Source organism: Gopherus evgoodei, chromosome 1, assembly GCF_007399415.2.
Source record: "Gopherus evgoodei ecotype Sinaloan lineage chromosome 1, rGopEvg1_v1.p, whole genome shotgun sequence".
Lineage (NCBI taxonomy): Eukaryota > Metazoa > Chordata > Testudines > Testudinidae > Gopherus > Gopherus evgoodei.
The window spans coordinates 140,790,489-140,812,868 of NC_044322.1; the positions used below are offsets into that span (position 1 = coordinate 140,790,489).

General features: G+C 39.9%; 1 protein-coding gene across 4 annotated transcripts in view; it reads right to left on the reverse strand.

Moving 5' to 3' along the window:
* Positions 1-22,380, reverse strand: part of MAP3K15 (mitogen-activated protein kinase kinase kinase 15) — a 177,432-nt gene that overhangs the window by 127,456 nt on the left and 27,596 nt on the right. Inside the window, exon 2 of one of the 4 annotated variants that reach the window (XM_030574378.1) lies at positions 20,216-20,281. The exons of the other annotated variants lie outside the window; for them this stretch is intronic. Within the exon in view, the coding sequence (XP_030430238.1) occupies positions 20,216-20,261 (46 nt within the window). The 5' untranslated portion in view covers positions 20,262-20,281. The remainder of the gene's footprint in view (positions 1-20,215; positions 20,282-22,380) is intronic. 4 annotated transcript variants of the gene reach the window in all.

The following is a 22,380-nucleotide window of genomic DNA, read 5'->3' on the forward strand; positions in this document are numbered from 1 at the left end:
AATAAGGTAGTCTCCTTTAATGGAGACAATAATAAAATATAGTATTATAAAGAGTTGTAACATTATTCCCCTAAATGGATTACCCATAAATTTCTGTAAATACATAGAGCGTACCAGTCAGTTCCAGTTAACATCAGTATGTGTTGAGGGAAAGATGCCAGATTTTCTTCTGTTCCTCCCACCACATTACTCTCTCCTTTCTACATCTTTAAGAGACAACTATGAGCTCAAGCCAAGATCAAAGATGGAGGGCTTGTCTAGACTTACAGCACTGCAGTGGCGCAGCTGCACCACTGTAGCTCTTACTGAAGACACTGCCTATGCTGACAGGAGAACTCCTCCCATCGGTGTAGGTAATCCACCTGACAGGTGGCAGCTATGTCGACAGGAGAAGCCCTTTCATCAACATAAAGCTGTCTACACTGGGGGGTTAGGTCAGTGTAACTACATTAAGTTGCTCACGCAACTTAAGTTATACTGATGTAAATTCCTAGTGTAGACCAAGCCTGACTTTAGTTTGTGGTGTGCATGTGTCTATATTTAAAAAGTCAACTACTTTCCCACCAACCTATCATTATCTGGCCCTAAGAAACACAATTTTCATAACGGAATCTGTCAAACACTTTAACTGGGAGCTGCACTTCAGTCTTTCATGATAGCATGGCTCAGAAGCACCACTACAAGACCTTCCTCTACCTTGCAGCTGAGAACATCTTGTCACCAGACACAAATCTAGGAGTTGTTAGCACCCATTCATTTCAACGCGAGCAGGATCAAGCCTGTAAATTCATGAATGGCCACATTTTGTACCAGTGATGAAATAAAATTTGTACAAGTGATGAAATGTAGCCTCAAGGAAAGCATATTACAGTAATTCAGTCTGTAATCATCAAAAGACATGCATAACTATAGTGGAGTCAATAAGAGAGCTCTTACATGGTAAATAATGCAAGTCCCTGGTGGAGCTAATCAGACATAGCCTAAAAAGTACTTTACTTTAATTCGGCTAGGGATCATGAGAAATAAAGAAAATTACTTTATTGATTTTACATTGCAGACTTTTAATCAGAAGTGGCACCATTCATCAGTTCAGTTGTTATCTGTAAACATTTTCCAATGAAGTATGCTCCTGGGATGCTTTATGGTGTCATTGCCTTTAGTGCCTGGCTAGCCTGATTGATTGGCTTCAGAATTACTAAGCACCCACAATCTCTCTTAAGTCAATAGAAGCTATTGTAGCTCAATATCTTTGAAAAATCAAGCCACTTTTTAGGTGCCTAATAAAATAATACACAAGCAAAACAACAGACTGACAAAATTGACAGGTCTTTTCCTTCTCTAATTTCTATAACTCTGTGAATATATAGTGTACACTATACAAATAAATAAATACACTGAACTCCAGCATAGGGCTACAGTTAGACCCAAATACTATAACTACTAAATATATATCAGCAGCATGGTGTTGAGTTACAACTGTGCCCAAACACATCTACAATCCATCTTCTAGTACACCGAACACATATTAAAAATAGAACTACTGCATATTTGTCACACTCTTCTTTCATTTATTATGTCTCACAGGAAAAATTGGACAGCATTTATTTTTCAGCTTCAATGACTAAAAGACTGCATGGCACATTTAAGAACTAACATACAAAGTAGAATATTTTGAGACCAACATCATTATTTTGGTTCAAAAATTATTACCCAAGAAATTATATTTAATTCTAACTAAAGAGATGACAAACAAAAATAGGTTGTGAGCACTGCCAACCCCTAGTGTTTAAAAAAAAAACAAAAAACCATGATTTTTTAAACATTAAATGTTGGATTCTTTTTATTTGCTTTGGTTTATGAGTCATTAGGATGGGTTTGCTTCAGGTTTTAAAGCTCTTCTATACCACTATTGAAGCAAGAAACTATTTATTTTTTTTAAATAAGGGTTGAGAGTCTCCTGAAGTCTCCTGATTCCAGGAGCTGGGGTTTTAAGAAAAAACATCATATTTACCATTAAATGAAGATATATTTCTGCCCACTCGCTCAAAAAAAAAAAAAATTACAAAAAAACCCCAAACAGTTCAGATGTTTCCAGGTGCAGAAGTTTTATCTGTGCTCCTGTCTTGGGACAGCTGTGTTAACAGATTCAAATAATGACTGGATTAGGCAAATATTTTGCTCTAATGTGCTTGAATGGAACATGGCAAAATATCAACAAGTTGTGTATCCTTACAAAAAAGGAAACAAAGAACACCGCCCTCCCCAAATACACAAAGTAATGCAGCTAACCTGTGGATGACAATCTATAATATATTCAGAATAGCTTTAAGCTGTCTTTCAAATATCTAAAGATAGAGAGAGGTATTGTTATTTGAATAATGAAAGAAATAAATGTCACTTAAGTCCCTATTCAAAAGAAATTTGCAGTGTTGTAGCCGTGTTTGTTCCAGAATATTAGAGACAAAGTGAATGAAGTAATATCTTCTATTGGAAAAAGCGACAAAGTGTCCTGTGGCACCTTATAGCCTAACAGACGTATTGGAGCATAAGCTTTCTTGGGTGAATACTCGCTTCGTCAGATGCATGCAGTGGAAAATACAGTGACAGGTATAAATACACAGCACATGAAAAAATGGGAGTTGTATCGTTAGACTGACCTCCCATTTGGTAAGGCAATTCAATTAACATATGACTAAGTGGGTATTCGCCCACGAAAGCTTATGCTCCAATACGTCTGTTAGTCTATAAGGTGCCACAGGACTCTGTTGCTTTTTACAGATCCAGACTAACACAGCCACCCCTCTGATATCTTTTACTGCAGTGTTTTCAACCAGGGGCACACGTACCCCTAAGGTTCCGAGTGGTAGCAGTGTTAGTCTGTATCAGCAAAAACAACGAGGAATCCTTGTGGCACCTTAGAGACTAACAAATTTATTTGGGCATAAGCTTTTGTGGGCTATAACCTACTTCATCAGATGCATGGAGTGGAAAATACAGTAGCAGGTATAAATACACAGCACATGAAAAGATGGGAGTTGCCTTACCAAGTGGGAGGTCAGTCTAACGAGACAATTCAATTAGGATACCAAGGGAGGAAAAATCACTTTTGTAGGGGTAATAAGAGTGGCCCATTTCAAAAAGTTGACAAGAAGGTGTGAGTAACAGTAGGGGAAAATTAGTATGGGGGAAATTAGGTTTTGTAATGATCCAGTGTTTATTACGTCAACTGATCTAGATTATTTTTTTATTAGTTTTACAACAGGCTACATAAAAAGCACTAGCAAAGTCAGTACAAACTAAAAGTTCATACAGGCAATAACTTGTTTATACTGCTCTATATACTATACACTGAAATATAAGTACAGTACAATATTTATATTCCAGTTTATTTTATAATTACATGGTAAAAAATGACAAAATAAGCAATTTTTCAATAATAGTGACACTTCTATATTTTTAAGTCTGATTTTGTAAGCAAGTACTTTTTAAGTGAGGTGTAACTTGGGGGAATGCAAAACAAATCAGACTCCTGAAAGGGGAACAACAGTCTGGAAACATTGAGAGTCACTGTTTTATTGGACCAACTTCCGCTGGTGAAAGACAAGCTTTCAAGCTTAGAGAGAGTTCTTCTTTAGATCTACGAAAGGTATTCACAGTGTCACAGCTAAATACAAGCTAGAACAAATTGTTTAGCATAAGTAGTTAACATATATTGTAAGAGACCATTTAAGATGAAGTGGCCCGTTAACACCTCTGCAGTTATAGGACAAAACAGGGGGAAAACCACAACTATACAGAAGAAAGCCAGAGATCATCACACTTACCTTCACAAATCCAGTTACCACCCTAAACACACCAAGAAATCTGTTATCTACAGCCAGCCAATCAGATACCACAGAATATGCTCCAAGGAGAAAATCTGGGATACATACCTTAACACACTTAAAATTGCCTTCACCAGAGAAGATTGCATTATAGAAAGGGCCACTCAAATATTCTGAGAGAAACTACTTCAATATGGAAAACAAAAATCCTCTGACCACACACTCCTATTTGTCACCTATCATCCCACATGGAGCATCATTAAAAAAATATAATCCATACTCTATGGGGACTGCATCCTAAAAGAAATCTTTTCTGAATCCCTTCTTATAGCCTTCAAACAACCCCCCAACCTTGCCAAACTCATGATCAGAAGCAAGCCTCTCATAGACCAGGACATATCAACCTAAAGTGGCACCAGACCCTACCACAACAACAGATGCAAAACCTCCACTGCTAAATGATAAATACCCCTCACAACACATCTGTAAGATTCAAGGGTCCTACACATGACACACATGTTGTGTATCTCATCCAGTGCTCTAAATGTGCCAACAGCAGCTATGTGGGTGAAACCAGACAATCATTATGCTCTCAAATGAACTCACACTGAAAAATAAGACAAAAACTGGTGGGCGGACACTTTTCACAAATCAATCATTCCATATCTGACCTCTCAGACCCTGTCCTCAAATGAAATCTGCATACCTTCAAAAGATGAGCTTGGGAGCTTAAATTCATAATTTTGCTAGACATTAAAATCATAGCCTTAATAAAGATGCTGGATTTATGGTTAATTACAACAATCTGTAACCTACTAAATACACTTTTCTGTTCTATGACTCACTAAATAGAAGTGAAAGATTCCCAGCCTATTTTTTATTCTGCAACTTGGGGAAAAGAAAAAAAGGAAAAGCAATTGATCCTCATGATAAAATTTCTTACACTGCTACACTCTACAGGATACCAAATATTACTTAATTATCTCTTTTGACCTCAGTGGGAGAGCCTTAGTTACACCAATAGAAGTGCCAGTGTAAGCTCTCTAGCGTAGATATGGCCTGAGTTAGTTTCCCAGACCTGGAGAAGAGCTCTGTGTAAGCTCAGAAGCTTGTCTCTCTCACCAACAGAAGTTGGTCCAATAAAAGATATTACCTCACCCACTTCATTTCTCTAATATCCTAGGACCAACATGACTAAAACAACACTGCATGTAGGCAAAGCTATCACTTTCCATAATAAGACCCTATTTTCAGTTGCTTATAACTTTGCCAAATGAATGCTTTAGGCTGAAATTTTCCATGCTGGGTGTCTGCCTCAGGCTGACCCCCTCTCCTGCACTTTCCTTCCCTCAAAGTTCCATTAAAAATAATTCAGCTACTTCCGAGAACGAGGTTAGGGAAAAATATATTTTGTCCATGTTAAAAAAAATTGTATGCCAGTTTTAGTGAGTAGGTCTAAAGACTCCAGGGCTTTGGAGCAGGAACTTTAAATTTGGCAGAGGGGTCACACTGGTGTCAAGATGTGACTTTTGCTGTCCTGCTCAAATTTGGCCAAGATGTGTACTGTTTTCACATCTGCAGTACAGGCCACTTAGAGCATGCCAGTTTGACAGCTAAATTCTTCAAAGATTCCATCTGAACCTAGCATACTTTAGTCAAGGGCTAAGGTTCCCTGCCATTGCACCACCTGACAGGTGCCACCAGGCACCGGAGCAGAGATCCGGGAGCAGAGAGCAGGGAGTTGGCATCTCAGTGCTCTCGCTGCTGATGCCCTGGCAATGTGGAAGAAGCATCTTGACTCCAAATGCACAGACTCAAATGTCATAGACTGGGATTTTCTAAAGTGCCTAAGGAAGTTAGGCACATAACTCCAACGGCGTTTCAAAGGAAGCTGGGCAACCAACTTCCTTAAATCCCATGAGAATCCTAGTTTACATCCTAATCTCTAAAAAAGGGAGTCAAAGTATTACACTTCCTAGTCTAAGGGCCCAATCCTTCAGTTCTTAATCAAATGAAACCTCCAAAGAAGTTATAGGACCTAATTCAGATCTGCTGTAAGTGGTACAATTCCATAAAAGTCAAAGGAATTCATACTGGGTTGCTGAGTCACAGATTTTATCTGTAGTTTTCACAATCATACAGGGATTCCCACCCAGATATCCCTCTCAAATGTTCAATCCCATGTCTTTTAAATGTCAAAGAAAACAAAGTAGCCTCTTGACTGACACAGCAGGGTACGTCTACACTGGAACTGGTGGAGTAATTTCTGGTTTGAGGAGACATACCTGCATTAGCTCAATCACAGCAATTGCACTAAAAGCAGAAATGAAGCTGTGGTGGCACAAGCAGTGGGATGGGCTAATCACCCTCACACAATCCCATCAGGAAGTTAGGCATGTACTCAGGGCAGGTAGCACCTCCCACCATAGCTACACTTCTATTTTTAGTGCGCTAGCTCTCATCAAGCTAGCGCTGGTGTGTCTACCCAAGCTGCAAATTATACCTTCCAGCTCCAGTGTAAAGATACACTCTTACAAGCAGTATGAAAGGTCAAGGTACAAAAGAGTTGTCCTTACTGTCACCATTACCAAGCAACACAACAAAATCACCTTCCCGAATAGCGCAGACTAGAGCCATGATCAATCTATTGAGGTCTTCCCAGTGTGAATGTAGACATTGCATGACCTGTGTCCACTGTAACAGTCTTCCAGCAGCTGTCCTACAATGCCCCATTCTCTGCAACAGTGACCACTCTGGTCACAATTGTAAACTCCATTGCTTAGAAGTCACGGAGACTAGAAACCACCAACTCTTTTAAGCACGTGAATGATTTTGAAATGCCTTTTCCTGATCGCGCACCTTGGCGAGCATACCTAACAGCTCTCCTTTGTTGTGTGCCTGCGCCACAAACTAAAACACACTCCTAACTGGCATAGGAAGAAGGTACTGGATCTCCTGTGTCTCTGGGGAGAAGAGACTGTGCAAGCACAGCCACAGACTGGGTACAGAAACACTGAGAGCTACAAACAGATTGCACATGGGATGCAGGCAAAGGGGTACAGACAGGCATTAGCAGCAGTTCTGCATGAAGATGAAGGAAGTTCACCAGGCACACCACAAGGCCAGGGAGGCCAACAATAGATCTGATTCTGAGCCACAGATCTGCTGCTTTCACAATGAGCCATACTTTGCAGGGACCTCACCAGGACTCCACAGATCACCATAGATACCTCAAAGGAGACCTCTGCCATGAACAGAAAGGAGGAGACATGGCAGGTCCTCCAGCCACACAGCAAGACAGGACCTGTTGGAGACTCCAAAGTCTAAGCAAGTATGGATGAGCCTGATGAAGTGGAAGGGACCTCGGGTAAGCCTGTGCATGCATTTTTCCTAACAATGTTTAAATAGAAAAGGTATTGCCCAGTCCACTCCAAGTTAACAAGACACAGGTATCGACGTCTTAGTGTTCTACTCATATGAGAAGAGGTACTGGTTCAACCAAAAGAGAGAGTTGGCATGCGCTTTTCATTCCCGTCTGTTTAGGCAACGGGGCATGTGGAGCATTTTGCTTATAAACATAAGGATGTCACTTGTATCCTCATGAGACATCGCAAAGGTTTCTAGGAATGCCTGTCCTATTTCTTCCTCCATGGTAAGGCACATTCCCGTACCACTCCGTGACTTCAGCTGGCCCCACTGCAGTAAACAGGTTGGCAGCATACAGGCATCGGTAGCTTCGGGATGCCAGAACCCAACTACGCCTTTGTGATCCTCAGGTGTGAGATATCAGCTAAAATCACCACTACTCGTGGAAAATTGTGCCAGCATTCAGTGCCATTTTCCTATACTTGTACCCATGGAATAGGGACTGAAATTTTATTGTTTTGTGCTATCAAAAATCCTTTTTCCCAAGCCCCTCCGACTCCTCAAGGCTAGGGTTGGAGATTGGTGCTGTGCACAGATGCTCGAAAGATGAAGCGTAAATAAGCATGTCTTATTAAAAGCATTTATGGGAATAAAGATCAGAGTTTTGAAACATCTTTCCAATGGGACTGTAAATTCAATGATACACCTATCTATTTTTATCAGCAGCTTCTGTTACAGCCTTGAGAGAATGCCTGACCCTGATGAAGAGGAGAAAGAAGCAGATTAAGGAGGACGTGTTCACCGAAATTCTGCAAGTCAGTGCTGCAGCAGAATGTGAACAGAGGGCCTCGATGGTGAATACGTAGACAGCCTGGAGAAGTAAAGAGCACACAGGAAGAGTCCCAGAAGGAAAAGGTGAGGTAGATGCACCAGGACATAATGGATCTTCTCAGGCTGCAAACCCAAATTCTGCAGACCCTGGTTGAGTTACAGGTCCAAAAATCCCAGATGACTCATCTTTTGCAACGCTTAAGAGAACTCCATGGTTGCAGCTCCCTACGACCCCTCAACACACCATGTGGCATTGTTACCCCTGCCACTCCATGCCAGGAGCTGGCAAGGAAAACCACAGCTTCACATACATCAACCTATGAAAACCACAAATGAGGTATGTGTAACCATACTGGATTACATTTGTGCACTGAAGTGTACCTTTCCAATTGTATAGTTCTACTCTGTTAATTTGTGTTAAAAGTTTGTATTACATTACTGTGGCTTTTTGCACATTGTTTTTTGGCACTGTTTTTGCCACTCAAATTTCTATTTCTGGAGAATAAAATTGTCTTTGTTAGTTCACACCATATTTTGCAGAATGCATAGCAATTGTTCAAAGTCAGCCGATAGCTGCTCCACTGCCAGGGCCGGCTTTAGGAAGTGCGGGGCCCAATTCGAACATTTTTGTCAGGGCTCTGGCAGGGATGACTAAAAATGTGTAAAAAAAGCCTTTCATTTCTTCCATGTATTATTTACTTTCCATAACTATATAAATAATACAATTATATATTATGTACATTGCATCATATATGCTGTTGATTGCTTATTAATCACAGCCATTTCACATGTGTGGGTCCTTGCCACTCCCTGCGGGTATGCACATGTGTGGGTCCCAGCTGCTCCCTGCCCCCCTCATTGAATCAGGTGTGCAGGGTTACAGCCCTGGGAACTGCAGGGCAGCAGTGGACATGGGGCTGGTTGGAGGCAGGGCAGGGGCTGACTGGAGGTAGGGTCTAGCTGCAGGCAGGGCAAGGGGTGCAGGGCTGGCTGGAGACAGGGGTGTGTGGAGTTGGCTGGCTTCAGGCAGGGCTGCAGGGGGATGCAGCAGGGTTGGGAGGGCTGGAGACAAAGGAGTGCAGAACTGGCTGGCTTCAGGCAGGGGAGTGCAGCGGGGTTGGCTGGAGACAGGGCAGGGGAGTTTGTGGCTGGGTGTGGGCAGGGTGTGCAGGGCTGGTGCGGGCAGGGATGTGTGGGGGCTGGCTGGCTTTGGGCAGGGCCACAGGGGTGTGTGGCAGGGGGTGGCTGGAGACAGGGCAGGAGGTTTGGCAGGGGCTGGCTGGGGGCACGGAGTGCAGAGCTGCCTGGGGGCAGAGCTGGCTGGGGGCAGGGAAGAGGGTACAGCAGAGGCAGCTGGAGCCCCTGTCCTTTAAATTGCCCCCAAGCCTCCCGCTATCCCAGGACTCTGGGGGTTATTTAAAGGGCCTGGGGCTCCCCTGCTTCTACCCCACCCCGGATCTCTTAAATAGCAGCGAGAGCCCTGGAGAACACATGGGGGCAGCGGGGCTCCGGTGGCTATTTAAAGGATGGGGTGGCAGAGGCAGCTGGAGCCCTGGCCCTTTAAATAGCCCCCATAGCCCCCCGCTATCCCAGGGCTAAGGGGGCTATTTAAAAGGGCCCGGAGCTCCAGCAGGGAAAGCGGGACTGTGGGGCAGCTTGCTGCGCTCTGGCCGGGGCTCCAGCCAGGAGAGCGGGGCTGCGGGGAGACTTGCCGCACTCCGGCTAGGGCTCCAGCTCTCGGTGCGGGGCCCTCTTAGGCGTGGGGCCCGATTCCTGGGAATTGGCTTAACTGGCCTAAAGCCGGCCCTGTCCACTGCAGCCCTCTACCCTAGGTAGAGCGTTTCCTCCTTTGCCTCACAGATATTTTGCAGGACACAGCAGGCAGCTATCATCATTGGGATATTTTCCTCACTGAGATCCAATCTAATGAGTAAATACTGCCAGCATCCTTTCAATCTATCAAAGGCACATCCAACAGTCACTCTGCACCTGCTGAGCTGGTAGCTGAATCTTTTGTTGGTGCTGTCGACGTGCCTAGTATATAGCTTCGGGAGCCAGGGGAAAAGAGGTAGGCTCAGTTCCCCAGATTCACTATTGGCATTTCAATATCACCAACTGTAATCTGCTCGTTGAGAAAGAATGTCCCTGCCTGCAACTTTCTGAACAGTCCTGTATGCTGAAAGATGTGAGCATCATGCATCTTCTTTGACCACCCCACATGTGTATTGGTGAAGTGATCCAATAATACTTGCACAATCATAGAAAAGTAGTCTTTTCTGCTGATGTACTCTGCAGCAAGGTGGGCTGGTGCCAAAATAGGGATATGCCTATTTTGTTTGTTGCCTCACTACAGTTCAGGAACCCCACTGCTGCAAATCCATCCACTGTGTCCTGCACATTGCCAAGAGTCACAGTCATGTGTAGCAAGAGATGATTAATGGCCCTAAACATTCGCATAACAATTGGCTCCAGAGTGGATTTTCCAACTCCAGAATGACTTCTCACTGAGCAGTAATAATCCAATGTGGCAAGTTTCCACAGTGCGATAGCTACTGCTTCAAAACTGCCAGTGCAGCTCTCGTTCCAATGTCCCTGTGCTGGAGGGTTGGGGTAAGCTTGGCGCACAGATCCAGGAATGTGGCCTTTCACATCCAGAAGTTCTGCAGCTACTGCTTCTCATTCCAAACCTGCATTATGATGTGATCCCACCAGTCGGAGCTTGTCTCTTGTGCCCAGAAGTGGGGCTCCACCATCTGCAGCTGTGCTATGCTGCATGAACACCACCAACCACCTTAAATTGCCTTTCACTGTGTCTGTCAGCAATCTGTCCCCCAAGAAATCGTGCCCCCCTCCTATTGTTGCAGTACTTTCTGCAGGTTGGCAAATATAAGAGAATCGGGGGTCATATTTTTGCTAGGTTCATGAGAATAGTGCAGAGCTCTGCAAACTCCACGCTTCTGCCAGAGGTAGCGGACACAAAAAAGTGCCTTGTGGGTTTCTGGGATTTTTTTTTTTTAATGCAGAAATTATGGGATACGGATGACATAATGGGATGGAAAAATTTGCATGCTGGGAACCTGACTCCTAGCTCTCCGAGACCCCAGGCAAGTCATTTCTACCTCACAAGACATTGTGAAAATTTCCCAAAAGGCACTGCACCACAGGGCACCGCACAGGACACTGGGATACCTACCGCTGGTGCACCTCACTTTGCATCAAGACAAGCATTCCTGGTGAGTACATACAGCAGTGACTCAAACACATAAATATGCATGTACACAAGCAATATACAAACTTTAGCAGCTATACACTAATATAACTTGTGTTGACCAAACTTTGTAATGAAGACATGGCCCAAATAGGCAGCAATACCAAACTGAACTGGGAAATTAACACAAAATATTCATACGAATAATACAGATATCTTCCAGCTCATCTTTATGATGCCTCACTAGACTTAAGAATGTATTTAATCTTATTTTAAAGGCATCAACTAAAGAGAAAGTTCTCTTTCCCATTAGCATCACATCTTCATTCACAAGATTTCTAACCTAACCTCCAAATTTATTTTAAAATGTCAATATCTTCTTTCCAATTTACAGTTTCCATCTGGATCCTGGGCTAGTGTCATTACTGCTACTAATCATGTGAGCATTGCTAAACTATCAGCCTGCCACTACTTTGTTAACTACTGGATTAAAATGTTTGAAGATTCTGTATCTTCGTAAAGCTCTTATTTGAAAATTTGGTAACCTCTGCTAAATAATGACAACATTCTAAAGAGTCTCAGTGTTTTATAGAGATTAAAAAGCTTAAGTGAAAAAAAATGAAAACTAAAAGACAGGTTACTCTCTCCTGAAATAGAAACGTACTTTGTATGATGTAATAAAATACTCAGGTATTAATGTTAGAAAGAAAAGGTCTGGGCTGAAACTACATATACAAGAAGAGTCATTGACACTGAGTCCACCAGATATGGAATTATACAACAGTAATTTGTACAAAACAAATTGCTGTAAGGACAAGCTGGTACTCGTTTGTCTACATAATTACCCATTCTGCATATGAAAAAAATGCCTATTTTGCAGGCATAAACATCATTTACACATATGCAATTTAGGTAACTATTTTTGAAAACGTGTGTCCAACATGTTCTCAGCTTCAAAATAATCTTCATTAAACCAAAAAAAAGTCAATTTATTAACCCTCCACACCTCTTTGGTGTGGGGATTACATTTACATTTAGCATGCATATAGTATTTTACATGTTCAAGGAGCTTTACAAACATTAACGGACTACTACTACTGTACATTATGCTAAAGATGTTTTCCAGTGTAGGAGATGTTTTCACTGCACTACTAAAAATTCTTATCAAGCGTCAAGTTTGGAAAGTAAATAATATATTATAACCACCTAGAATGTATTAAAAAAAGAATTTTTTTCAAATGATAGCTTAAAACTTTTCTGCTTCACTGAATCCCTGAGTGAACCCTCAGTCTTTCCCAAACTTAGTGGATATTTTTGACCTTAAACTCTCTGTGCCTCCATTTACCATCTGTAAAATGAGGACAATATTATCTCAATTCAGTTTTACAAAGTACTTGGACACAATGGTGAAAACACCATAGAAACACCCAAGAGAAATTTTTTTTTTTTAAATTCAGTGCAGGGTTTGGATAAAGGATGGGCCACACAGTGAATGGGAAGGATGCAAATAAATATTGACTATCAACCAATTCACTGAATGAGGCAGGGATCATGTGGGAAAATAAGGCAGTATGTGATCATTGACTTAAAAATGCTCATAATGCATTTTCATGAGGGGGCCAAGTTAAGAGGCACAGGCAATGGTAATTCTGGCATTTCCTAACTTCTGAGTGCTTGGCTTTGCAATCTTTGCATGTCTTTTACTGTAGGTTTGTGTTTTTCTTTATGTATATTTTTCATTTTATATTAGTGCGGGTGTGGGGCCCCTTAAAGGCTAACAGCAACTAGCCCCTAAGAAATCAGAGTAATGAATATTACAATGCAGGTGCTGTAATCTCACTACAATAAAACTACATCTTCCAATAGTCTGCACTATGGCAGAAAGTCTATATGGTCTATTGGATTCAGAATGCGGTTGGGACCCAGGAATTTCTACTTTGTCACCAACTCACTGTGTATTCTCAGATAAGCCATTCTCTCTCAGTTTCACTTTATATAAAATGGGAATATACTTACTTCACAAGGGTGTTGTGACAATTGCCTAATATTGATACAGTGCTCTGAACATGTAAAGAATTATCTTTAATCCTATCTTAGTTATATTCACAATTTATTCTCTGAATTCCCATTTTCAATATATGCAGTTTTGCCAACGTATCTTCTAGTATGTTGTGTTAGTTGGAGAAAAAACAAGTATTTAGACAAAATTCACAAGTACTATCGCAGGTAGCATCATTTTTGGAACTCAGTGAAGAAGCCAGACGCATATAAATCAACATGAAGACTGAAGAACCTTTTTACTGATAGGCTTATTACCTCTTGGATTTAGAACAGATACACTGCTATTTCTCTATGCAATACCTATCCAAGAGTTCACAACAAAAAAATTTAGTCTCAACAGCTAGAGGTCTGGCATTTTTCACAAATATAAAACCTGTCTTAATATCGGCTTGCCAGCTATCAGAGTGGATTTGATTTAAATCAAATTGATTTAAATCATGATTTAAAATCACTGGTCAGGAAGATTCGATTTAATCATGGATTTCTAGGTAAAAGCGCATTTTTGTTGGTTGTTATAACTTTAATACATATTCTTCACAGCTCAGAGATAGATGTAGGTTTCATTTTTAGAAGGTACACACTATACATTTTAAGTGATTTATTTTGAAAATGTTTCAGATTAGTTTTACAGCTATATCAGAAAATGAATGATTGTTTGGTTATTTCATTTACCAAAGATAATTGAAGCAGATATTTATGAAGTTGTTGGGAGATGAACTATCTCCAGTTCAACAGGTTAATTATTAACTTTTGGAGTATTTTCTTGCCATGCTGTATTAGGAGATCACCACCAGACAGACATTTAAATTGTTTTATTTAACTAAAACAACGCTATGTATTCTGGTTTTTCTTCTTCAACGGCAAACATTTTAACAAAACAAGCATATGATTTTTGTAATCTAGTTAAACATTCAAGTTTTTTAAAATCAGGTTGGTTTTTGTTAAAATTGTTTTTAACTAAAATAGTTAAATGAAACATTTAAAAAAAACTAAATCAATTAGGTCAGCCAATCATAAAATATTGGCTTCTGCAGCTAACTCAGTCATCCCTCAGGAGGGAGGGATAGCTCAGTGGTTTGAGCATTGGTCTGCTAAACCCAGGGTTGTGAGTTCAGTCCTCGAGGAGGCCATTTGGGGAACTGGGGTAAAAATCTGCGGATTGGTCCAGCTTTGAGCAAGGGGGTTAGACTAGATGACCTCCCGAGGTCCCTTCCAACCCTAGGATTCTACGATCTTCATCTTCATTTTCCTGCTTGTTCATAATCTGGAAAAGAAAAAACAAGCTTTCCTGCTTTTTCAGGTCCCAAATGATTTCTCAGTTTGGAATGAATTAGTCCAAAGGAAGGAAATACTCTTTCTACACTGGCAGAAGAAGCTACTGCTTTTAAGAGTGAGATTATCACTTCAACAGTCTCTGAATCCAATTGCTTAAGTGACTTCCACCAGTTCACTTGTGTGACTTTCTTTAAAGCATCATCAGCAAACATTTATTTCTTGAATGGTTCACCCTTAGCTCTGAAATCTATTATAGTTGGAATTATGGAGGGATGATTGCTGGATATCCATGTCATAGCCAACTCCTCAGCTTCAGCTTCTTCAGTTTTGACCCTGGTACCGAGTATTGAGAATATCTGCAAGAAAATGAGCTGGAGATAGAGCTTGTCCCATTTTTAATGCTTGTAATTTAACTCTGTCATTGCATATTTCTCTTTTTAAGATCTCACTCAGTTCCTTCCAAATTTCAACTGCGTCAGCAATAAAACAGCTATTTCCCTGCATTTTGTTCAAGGCTACAGAAATAGGCTTCAGGTTACTCAGCAGATGTTCAATATTTCTCTTAAACCCGATGTTGAGAACTTTGGGTGTGATAGTGCCATCTACTGTTTCACAATTTTGTTCATAAACTGTCATCAGATTAGGCCAGTTCTTGATATAGTGCTCAAAATAGTCCACGACTGAGTTCCATCGCACACCTTGTAGGAGAGTTAGTTTGGTTCCTCCCACTTTTTTCAGAGCAGCTGCTGCAAAGTGGTTGTTAATGGAAGTATTTTGCAATTTCAATAACATTAGCCTTTATTTCTGGAACACTGAAGTTTTTGGTTAAGAGGTGCATCAAATGAGCACTGCAACCATATGTTATTAACTTGGGACTCTTTCCACTCTTTTCTCAATAATTTCTTCTCATCTTGGATACATTTGCAGCATCGTCTGTGACCAAGCTGCATACTAGACATTTGAAAAAAAAATTCAGTTTGTTATCGCTTTTACTGCTACTTCTTGTAAGTATTCCACTGTGTGTGCATTTCCTGATGTATCAATTGTTTCTGTAAGGAAGACATTCCCTTCTTCTGTTGTCACACAAGCACATTCAAGAGGATCATTGTGGACATTACTCCACCCATCAAGACTCAGGTTAACAATTTTACCTAACAATTGCACACTGCTCAATTTCTCTTTCATATACTTTATCCAGTAATTTGCCTGCGACATCTGCTCTGTTGGGTGGACTGTATCCTGGTCTTAATGACTGAACCACGTTAATGAAGTGTGAGTTCTCAATCATACGGAAAGAAGAGTTTGATGCATAAACAAACCGGGCAATTTTTTTCATCAATTACCTATTTTTGTAATCTGCTTGTTCTTATCACAAACTTATCTATGGTTGTTTCTGGATGATGAAGATTTTTTTTTCTTTTTGTTACAGGTGATATACTGTGGCTATCACCTTTTTGTTACAGGTGCTATACTGTGGCATACATGATGTGACTGAAACACTAATTGGCAGATAACTCTGAAACTATAGAAAATGACGGTGAGCTTGAAGGTGGATAGTTTTCAGAATCTTGTATGTTGAGGATGGATTCTCTTAAACAAAATAAGTCAATGCAGTTATTTAATTATTATTCCCATATGGCTCATTTAGTATTACTCATTGCATTCACTGACACTCAGAATGACTTTAAAGGTGAAATTGTAAAAGGAAGATCTGCCTATTTCAGCTATTTATTTTTTTTAATCACAACTGCATCTAAAACGACAGTTGTGACATTGCACTCCATATGATTTTATGAAAATATGCTAATGCGTATGACTATAATGTAACTGGAATACGCTACATGCAAAAGGTCTTTTGTATGGTACCATTACAAAGCTTATAATCTGAGTGTGGTCATCCTATTTGTATAAATGTATCATTGTATCAAACTAGAAATATGAAATATAACTCTGAGGTCCTATTGTAATTATGCAAAGTATGGGCCATTAATGGTGGTTTGGAACTTGATGGCTCCCATCAACTAGGACAATTGGTTGTAAATGGTTCTGTTTACTTGCAAGTCTTTGTAGGAGGCAGGCCAGGAAGAATGAAGGCTTAGGGTCTCACAGGACATGTGACCATGTCACCTGGTACTGGAATCCATCTTAAACCTGATGCTTTTCCATTTAGAAGGAGGGATAGGGACCCAGAGAGACAAGTGATTCCTGCCTTGTGCCAAAGCTATATAAGGGGGTGGAACAGAACAAAGGAGGTTCCAGTCATGAGAAATCCCCTAGTTACCACCTGAGCTGGAGCTAACAAGAACTGTACGGGGGGGAAAGGATTGGGCCCAGACTAGGAAGGAGTCCAGTCTATGAAAGAAGTTTATTGGAACATCTCTGAGGGTGAGATTTTATATGTAGTCAGCTTCTTAATGTATTAGGCTAAGACTTGCGCATTTTGTTTTATTTTGCTTGGTAACTTACTTTGTTCTGTCTGTTATTACTTGGAACCACTTGAATCCTACTTTTTACACTTATACTTTTGCTTACTAATTAACCCAGCGTAAGTAATTAATACCCGGGGGAGCAAACAGCTGTGCATCTCTATCAGTGTTAGAGGATGGACAAAGTATGAGTTTACCCTGTATAAGCTTTATACAGAGTAAAATGGATTCATTTGGGGTTTGGTTCCCACTGGAAGCTGGATGTCTGGGAGAACTTCTTAAGCTGTTTTCAGCTAAGTCTGCAGCTTTGGGGCACATGGTTCAGACCCTGGGTCTGTGCTGGAGCAGACTGGCCTGTCTGACTCAACAAAGCAGGGTTCTAGAGGCTCAAACTGGCAGAGAAAATGGGCTCAGAGGTAGTCTCAGCACTTCAAGTGACAGTCCCAAGGGGGTTTCTGTGATCAAACCTGTCACAATAGTACCATAGAGTAACAACTATATTTTTTGCTCAAACATGAGAATTCAAGAATAGTCCGGAAAGAAGACAGGCAGTCCTTAAGTTTGAAATAAAAAACGTTTATCAACCTGAAGATCCTGCATGTTCAGACATGTTCCTTTCATCATCTGCAGTGCAGCTTCCTCCTGAGAAGGAATACTTCTCATGATGTTGTTTCATTCGGGCAACCAAGCCTTGCATTTTTTGTTGCACTGTTTGCATTTTGCACACATGCCTGGCTTACCCACAGGTGGAGGAATTTCATTAAAATATTACCAAACTGGGTCTCTTTTACAGACTGTTGCCATTATGTTTTCCCTTCTAGTGAGAGAATGGTATGGTAGATCTCAAATCAATGAAGGCTATGCTCAGAAAGACTTCAAAACTTCTGAAATATGCTGCTCAAACAGTTTCACTTTTGTTTCTACTGCCTGTCCCTCCCGTCTCACATTTATCTCCAGACTTCTTCTCCTTGTCCAGATCTATTCCACTCCCAACAATCTTTTCTATTCATTGAACTTTTTGAAACTTTGCACTTTTAGAGAGAAGGAATTGACTCTGTGAACACAAATTTGCAGACGGACAATAGAGTTGAGGTCTGTTATTTCTCACCTCTATATATCATTTATTTATTTTAAAATATTTTTGCTGTTAACAAGCATGTTATCTTTGGAGACATAAATCCAGTTTGAAAACTGCAAAACTAAGCATCTCTGATGCTATTTTCTAAACTAAGCACTGATTCCCATTGGGTAGATAGAAAGATTAATATTAATCTATAGAGAAGCCCCTGGAACCACATAAGATTGGGTCCCTAATCTAAGAACTATTGGAAATCATTTACAAAACTTTTCTTAAACATTAAATGAACACATTGTCTCATACTATAGAATTAGAATTTATAATCCCTATTCCATTATGAGATATCATTGAGCTATAATGTATCTTAATTAAAACTATCTTTAGATAAAATGCTTATTGATGATATAATCTATCAAAAAAAATCCAATTTAAATTAAAAAATCCATTTTTTTTAGTTATTTTTTTAAAATTATTTATTTTTATTCATCCTGCCAGCTACTGATAAATTATTCTGGATCTAGTATCCAATGGCTATGCCTACTTCATTATCTTGAAAATGTCTTTGGTGAAATCCTGAATCCATTTAAACTAACAGGAGTTTTGCCCTTGGCTTCATCAGAGCTAGGATATCACCTCTTGAGCTTATCAGCTATTAAAAAAAGGAATATAGTAATAGTTTTTCAGGTCTTTAGGACCTATTTTCAGAAGTGCTGAAAGTAAAAGGGAATCAAGGGTCCTTAGCATCTTGAAAATTAGGGCCCCTTATTTTCAAGGTGATTTGGGACAAATCCAAGAAAGTGCTGAAAGAAAAAAGCTCTTCCTAATATCCTGCCTAAACCATTCCTTCCTACCTTCCATCATGATTATGCCTGGTTTAGAATTCATGAAAGGTCACAGACTTAGCAACTGTAGTCCTCCATCTACAGAACAGGTTACATCACTGGCAATAGGCTTCCCCATCATGCACATAACCAACACACCAGAATCCCATTTTTAAAAAGACCAAAAGTAATCCAGACTCCATGTCTGTTCAATGCTTGCCTAGAGCTGCCTGAATACTTCAAAAGTAGCATCCACAAATTCTAATAGATATTTGATTCAACCACATTTGTGACCATTTTTGTTATTGACGAACATATGCGCAAACGAGCATTAGGAGAGTAGCTGTTCTCTGATGCAGGCAAACAGGAAGAGTCATTCACTTTTTATCATCTGTTATTCTTTGGTTGAGGACATTTCAGTCATCCAACAGGGAGTACAGGCAGCATATGGGTTAGCTGGCTAATTACACACTGAAGTTAATGAACAGCAAATAGTTGAACTGAATAGCCAACACGCGATCTATAGGTTCAAAAGGTATTCATCCAAACTATCAAACAAATACTTAGCAACAATAAATGTATAGTCAGAAGCCAGGAACTCTTAAACGATTCATGAACAAATAACTACATTTGATAGATAACTTGCCTCCTACTGACGTACTGCCTGTACTACACAACTATAAATTTTTGGCATACGGACATGGCATTGCATTGCATTACAAATGGATGCCTAGACCACAACTGTTGATGTTTTGCTTTTCCTGTCCTTTGAATATATATAACCTTATTTCCTAAATTCTTTTTGCAGTAAGAACCTATTAATTCTGCTGAATCTGTCTCCTGTCTTTAGCGGGATTAGCTCATGGGCACAACAGAAGTAAATTGGAATCAAACATTGCACACTTGCCGACTACAGTAGTAGATGTGCCAAGGGTCATATAAGAATATTTCCATTGCCGTATTAACTAGGGCTGGGTGAACTCATTTGAACGGAACCAAAGCTGAACCAACCCTGAACATTTCTTGCCATTTGAAACAGGTTAACTTTATTTATTTAATTTTCCCAATGCTCTGCACTTCCTATGCTGGGTCATCACTTGCAGTGGAAAATGGTGAAGTACCTTGAAAAAGGTTGTTCATGGAGTATTTTTGACTAAAATGTACTTAAAGTTATATGAAAAGAGCTGTTTTCCCCTCCATCCCCGCAGTAATACATCCAGATGTATTTCTAGACAAAAAAAAGAAGATTTAAATCAGCTTTGAATTTCTGGATAATTATCCAGACCAAACCTCTTCATGGTCACTCATCACTGAATGTTGAATACCTTGGCTGGGTAGCAACAGAAGCCAGCCATGGCTGCACATTTCCATCAGGTCAGACACTGGCCATCCTGGTTTAAGAAAACATTTGGAAAAAAATATAGTAAGGTTGATCAGTATTTTCCACCCACTAAAATGCAAATTGATAACATGAAAGTGAACACAATATGATATTGCAAGAAAAGAATGCAAAATATTTTCAAATTTTGAATTTTTCTCTAGAAAATTAGATGTTTTCTTGTATTTAATATGAATTTTCAGTTTTTTCAAATATATTTTAAAACACGTTGAAACAAAAACCCCATATTCATACAGTCAAACATAAAAAGACCTACTTCTTCAGGTTTCTGTCCTTAACAGACACAGAATTAAGCAGCACAAACCAAGCACAATCAATCCCTTTCTTTCCCATCAAATTACAATTCTCTCTATAAATTAAAATCAAAGGTGTGATGCTGTAACAGATTGCCAGCTCAGGCTAGACCATAGGGCAATTCACTGATGTGTGTATATTAAAGAAATGCTAAAAGGTCATAAGTGTTCAAGTCAATTCACTTGTTGATAGAACAAAAGGGGATGTTCTCACATTACATTTACAAGGCATATGCCCTGGTAATTACATTTGCTCTAAATTAACATTTAATTAATTTTCATGAATGACATTTTGTCTTCACTTACCTATAAACCTGTTGATTGCTACCCCATTACATTATGTATTTCCTTGTACTTAGTTAACACTAAAATCAAACGAATGAATTAGCGTTTAGATGTGAGTTCACTTGATATGTAAAACTCCCCGATACTTAATGAAAGATTGTCTGAATGGCTGTATCTAAATGCATTATCTCTAAATTGCCCATTAAACAGGATTGGAGCCTCAGAACTGTAAATGATCAAACATTAACCTCAAAGCATGGGTCTTTGCATGCAACAATAGGAAATCCACAAACTTTGTCTGCAGATAGTCAACAAAGCAAGAGCCCATGCTGTGCTGAGAACACTTGCCAGACTGTTTTCAAATATAATATGGAACCCTGGGAGTGACTCTGCATCTCTGGACTGATGAATTCTGACAGGGTGGAATTCTGAGCAAGTGGACAGAGGTTCCCAAAGCCATTCTGGGTAACTGAGACACTTCTGGAGAACCAGCAGACACTACATCTCTGACATCGTTTGGACTACAAACTTAAGATTCATCTAGAATGTATTTTACCTGCTTTAACTTCTCCATAACACTCTTTTTCTTAGCTAATAAATCTGTAGTTAGTTTACTAGAGAAAACTGGCTACAGTGTTATTTTAGGTGATCAAGAATATCCACTGACCTAGGGTAAGTGACTGGCCCCTAGAGGTTGGGAGTAACCTAATGTGTGGTGAACTTTGTTTTTAAAAACAAAGTTCATCATAAAGGTCAATCTGTCTGGGTGGTAAAGTAGGGGCTGGAGACTCCAAGGGGCACTGTCTGTGACTCCATGGTAAGACTAATATAGTGATCCAGGAGTGCATACTTGTTATTGGTTTGGTGAAATCTAACAATAGAATATGCTACCAGTTTGGGGTGTCTGCCCTGTTTTCTAATAGTCTGACCTGAGATTGACACTCACAGCTGTGACACCATGACACAAAGATTCTGTCACATACAAAAAGACACACACAAATTAAGTTACACACTGTGCATATTCTCCTTTATTTATTTATATTTTTATATCAACAATAGTATGTGTCCTAAAGTGTAGCTAGTTCCAAAGCTTCCACACACACTGAGCTAAGTGACTCAGGATCAAACAGCAATACAGAATCCCTGGTCCCATCCTGGTCTGGATGCTGAATAGCTGTATTTTCAATTTGTTGATTTATATGTACTTGCGGATCTACCACATATTGTTACGGTAAACCTTATACTCCACCAAGCAACATTATGAACACACACAAATTCCTCTGGCTCCTACAGAACAAGGAAAGTTTGTCTCCAAGTACTTAATGATCAGTAATATTTAAAACTTCTGTAGCATTTTTCATTTTCAAAGTAGGTTACAAACAGTATCTACAACAGCACTATGAGTGCAGTAGGTATTACTGCTATTCTGCAGAAGGGAAAGTGAAGAAAACAAGTGGGTTGTTCAAGGACACAAAGGAAACCCGGTCAGAATAAATACTCTGGACTTCCCAAC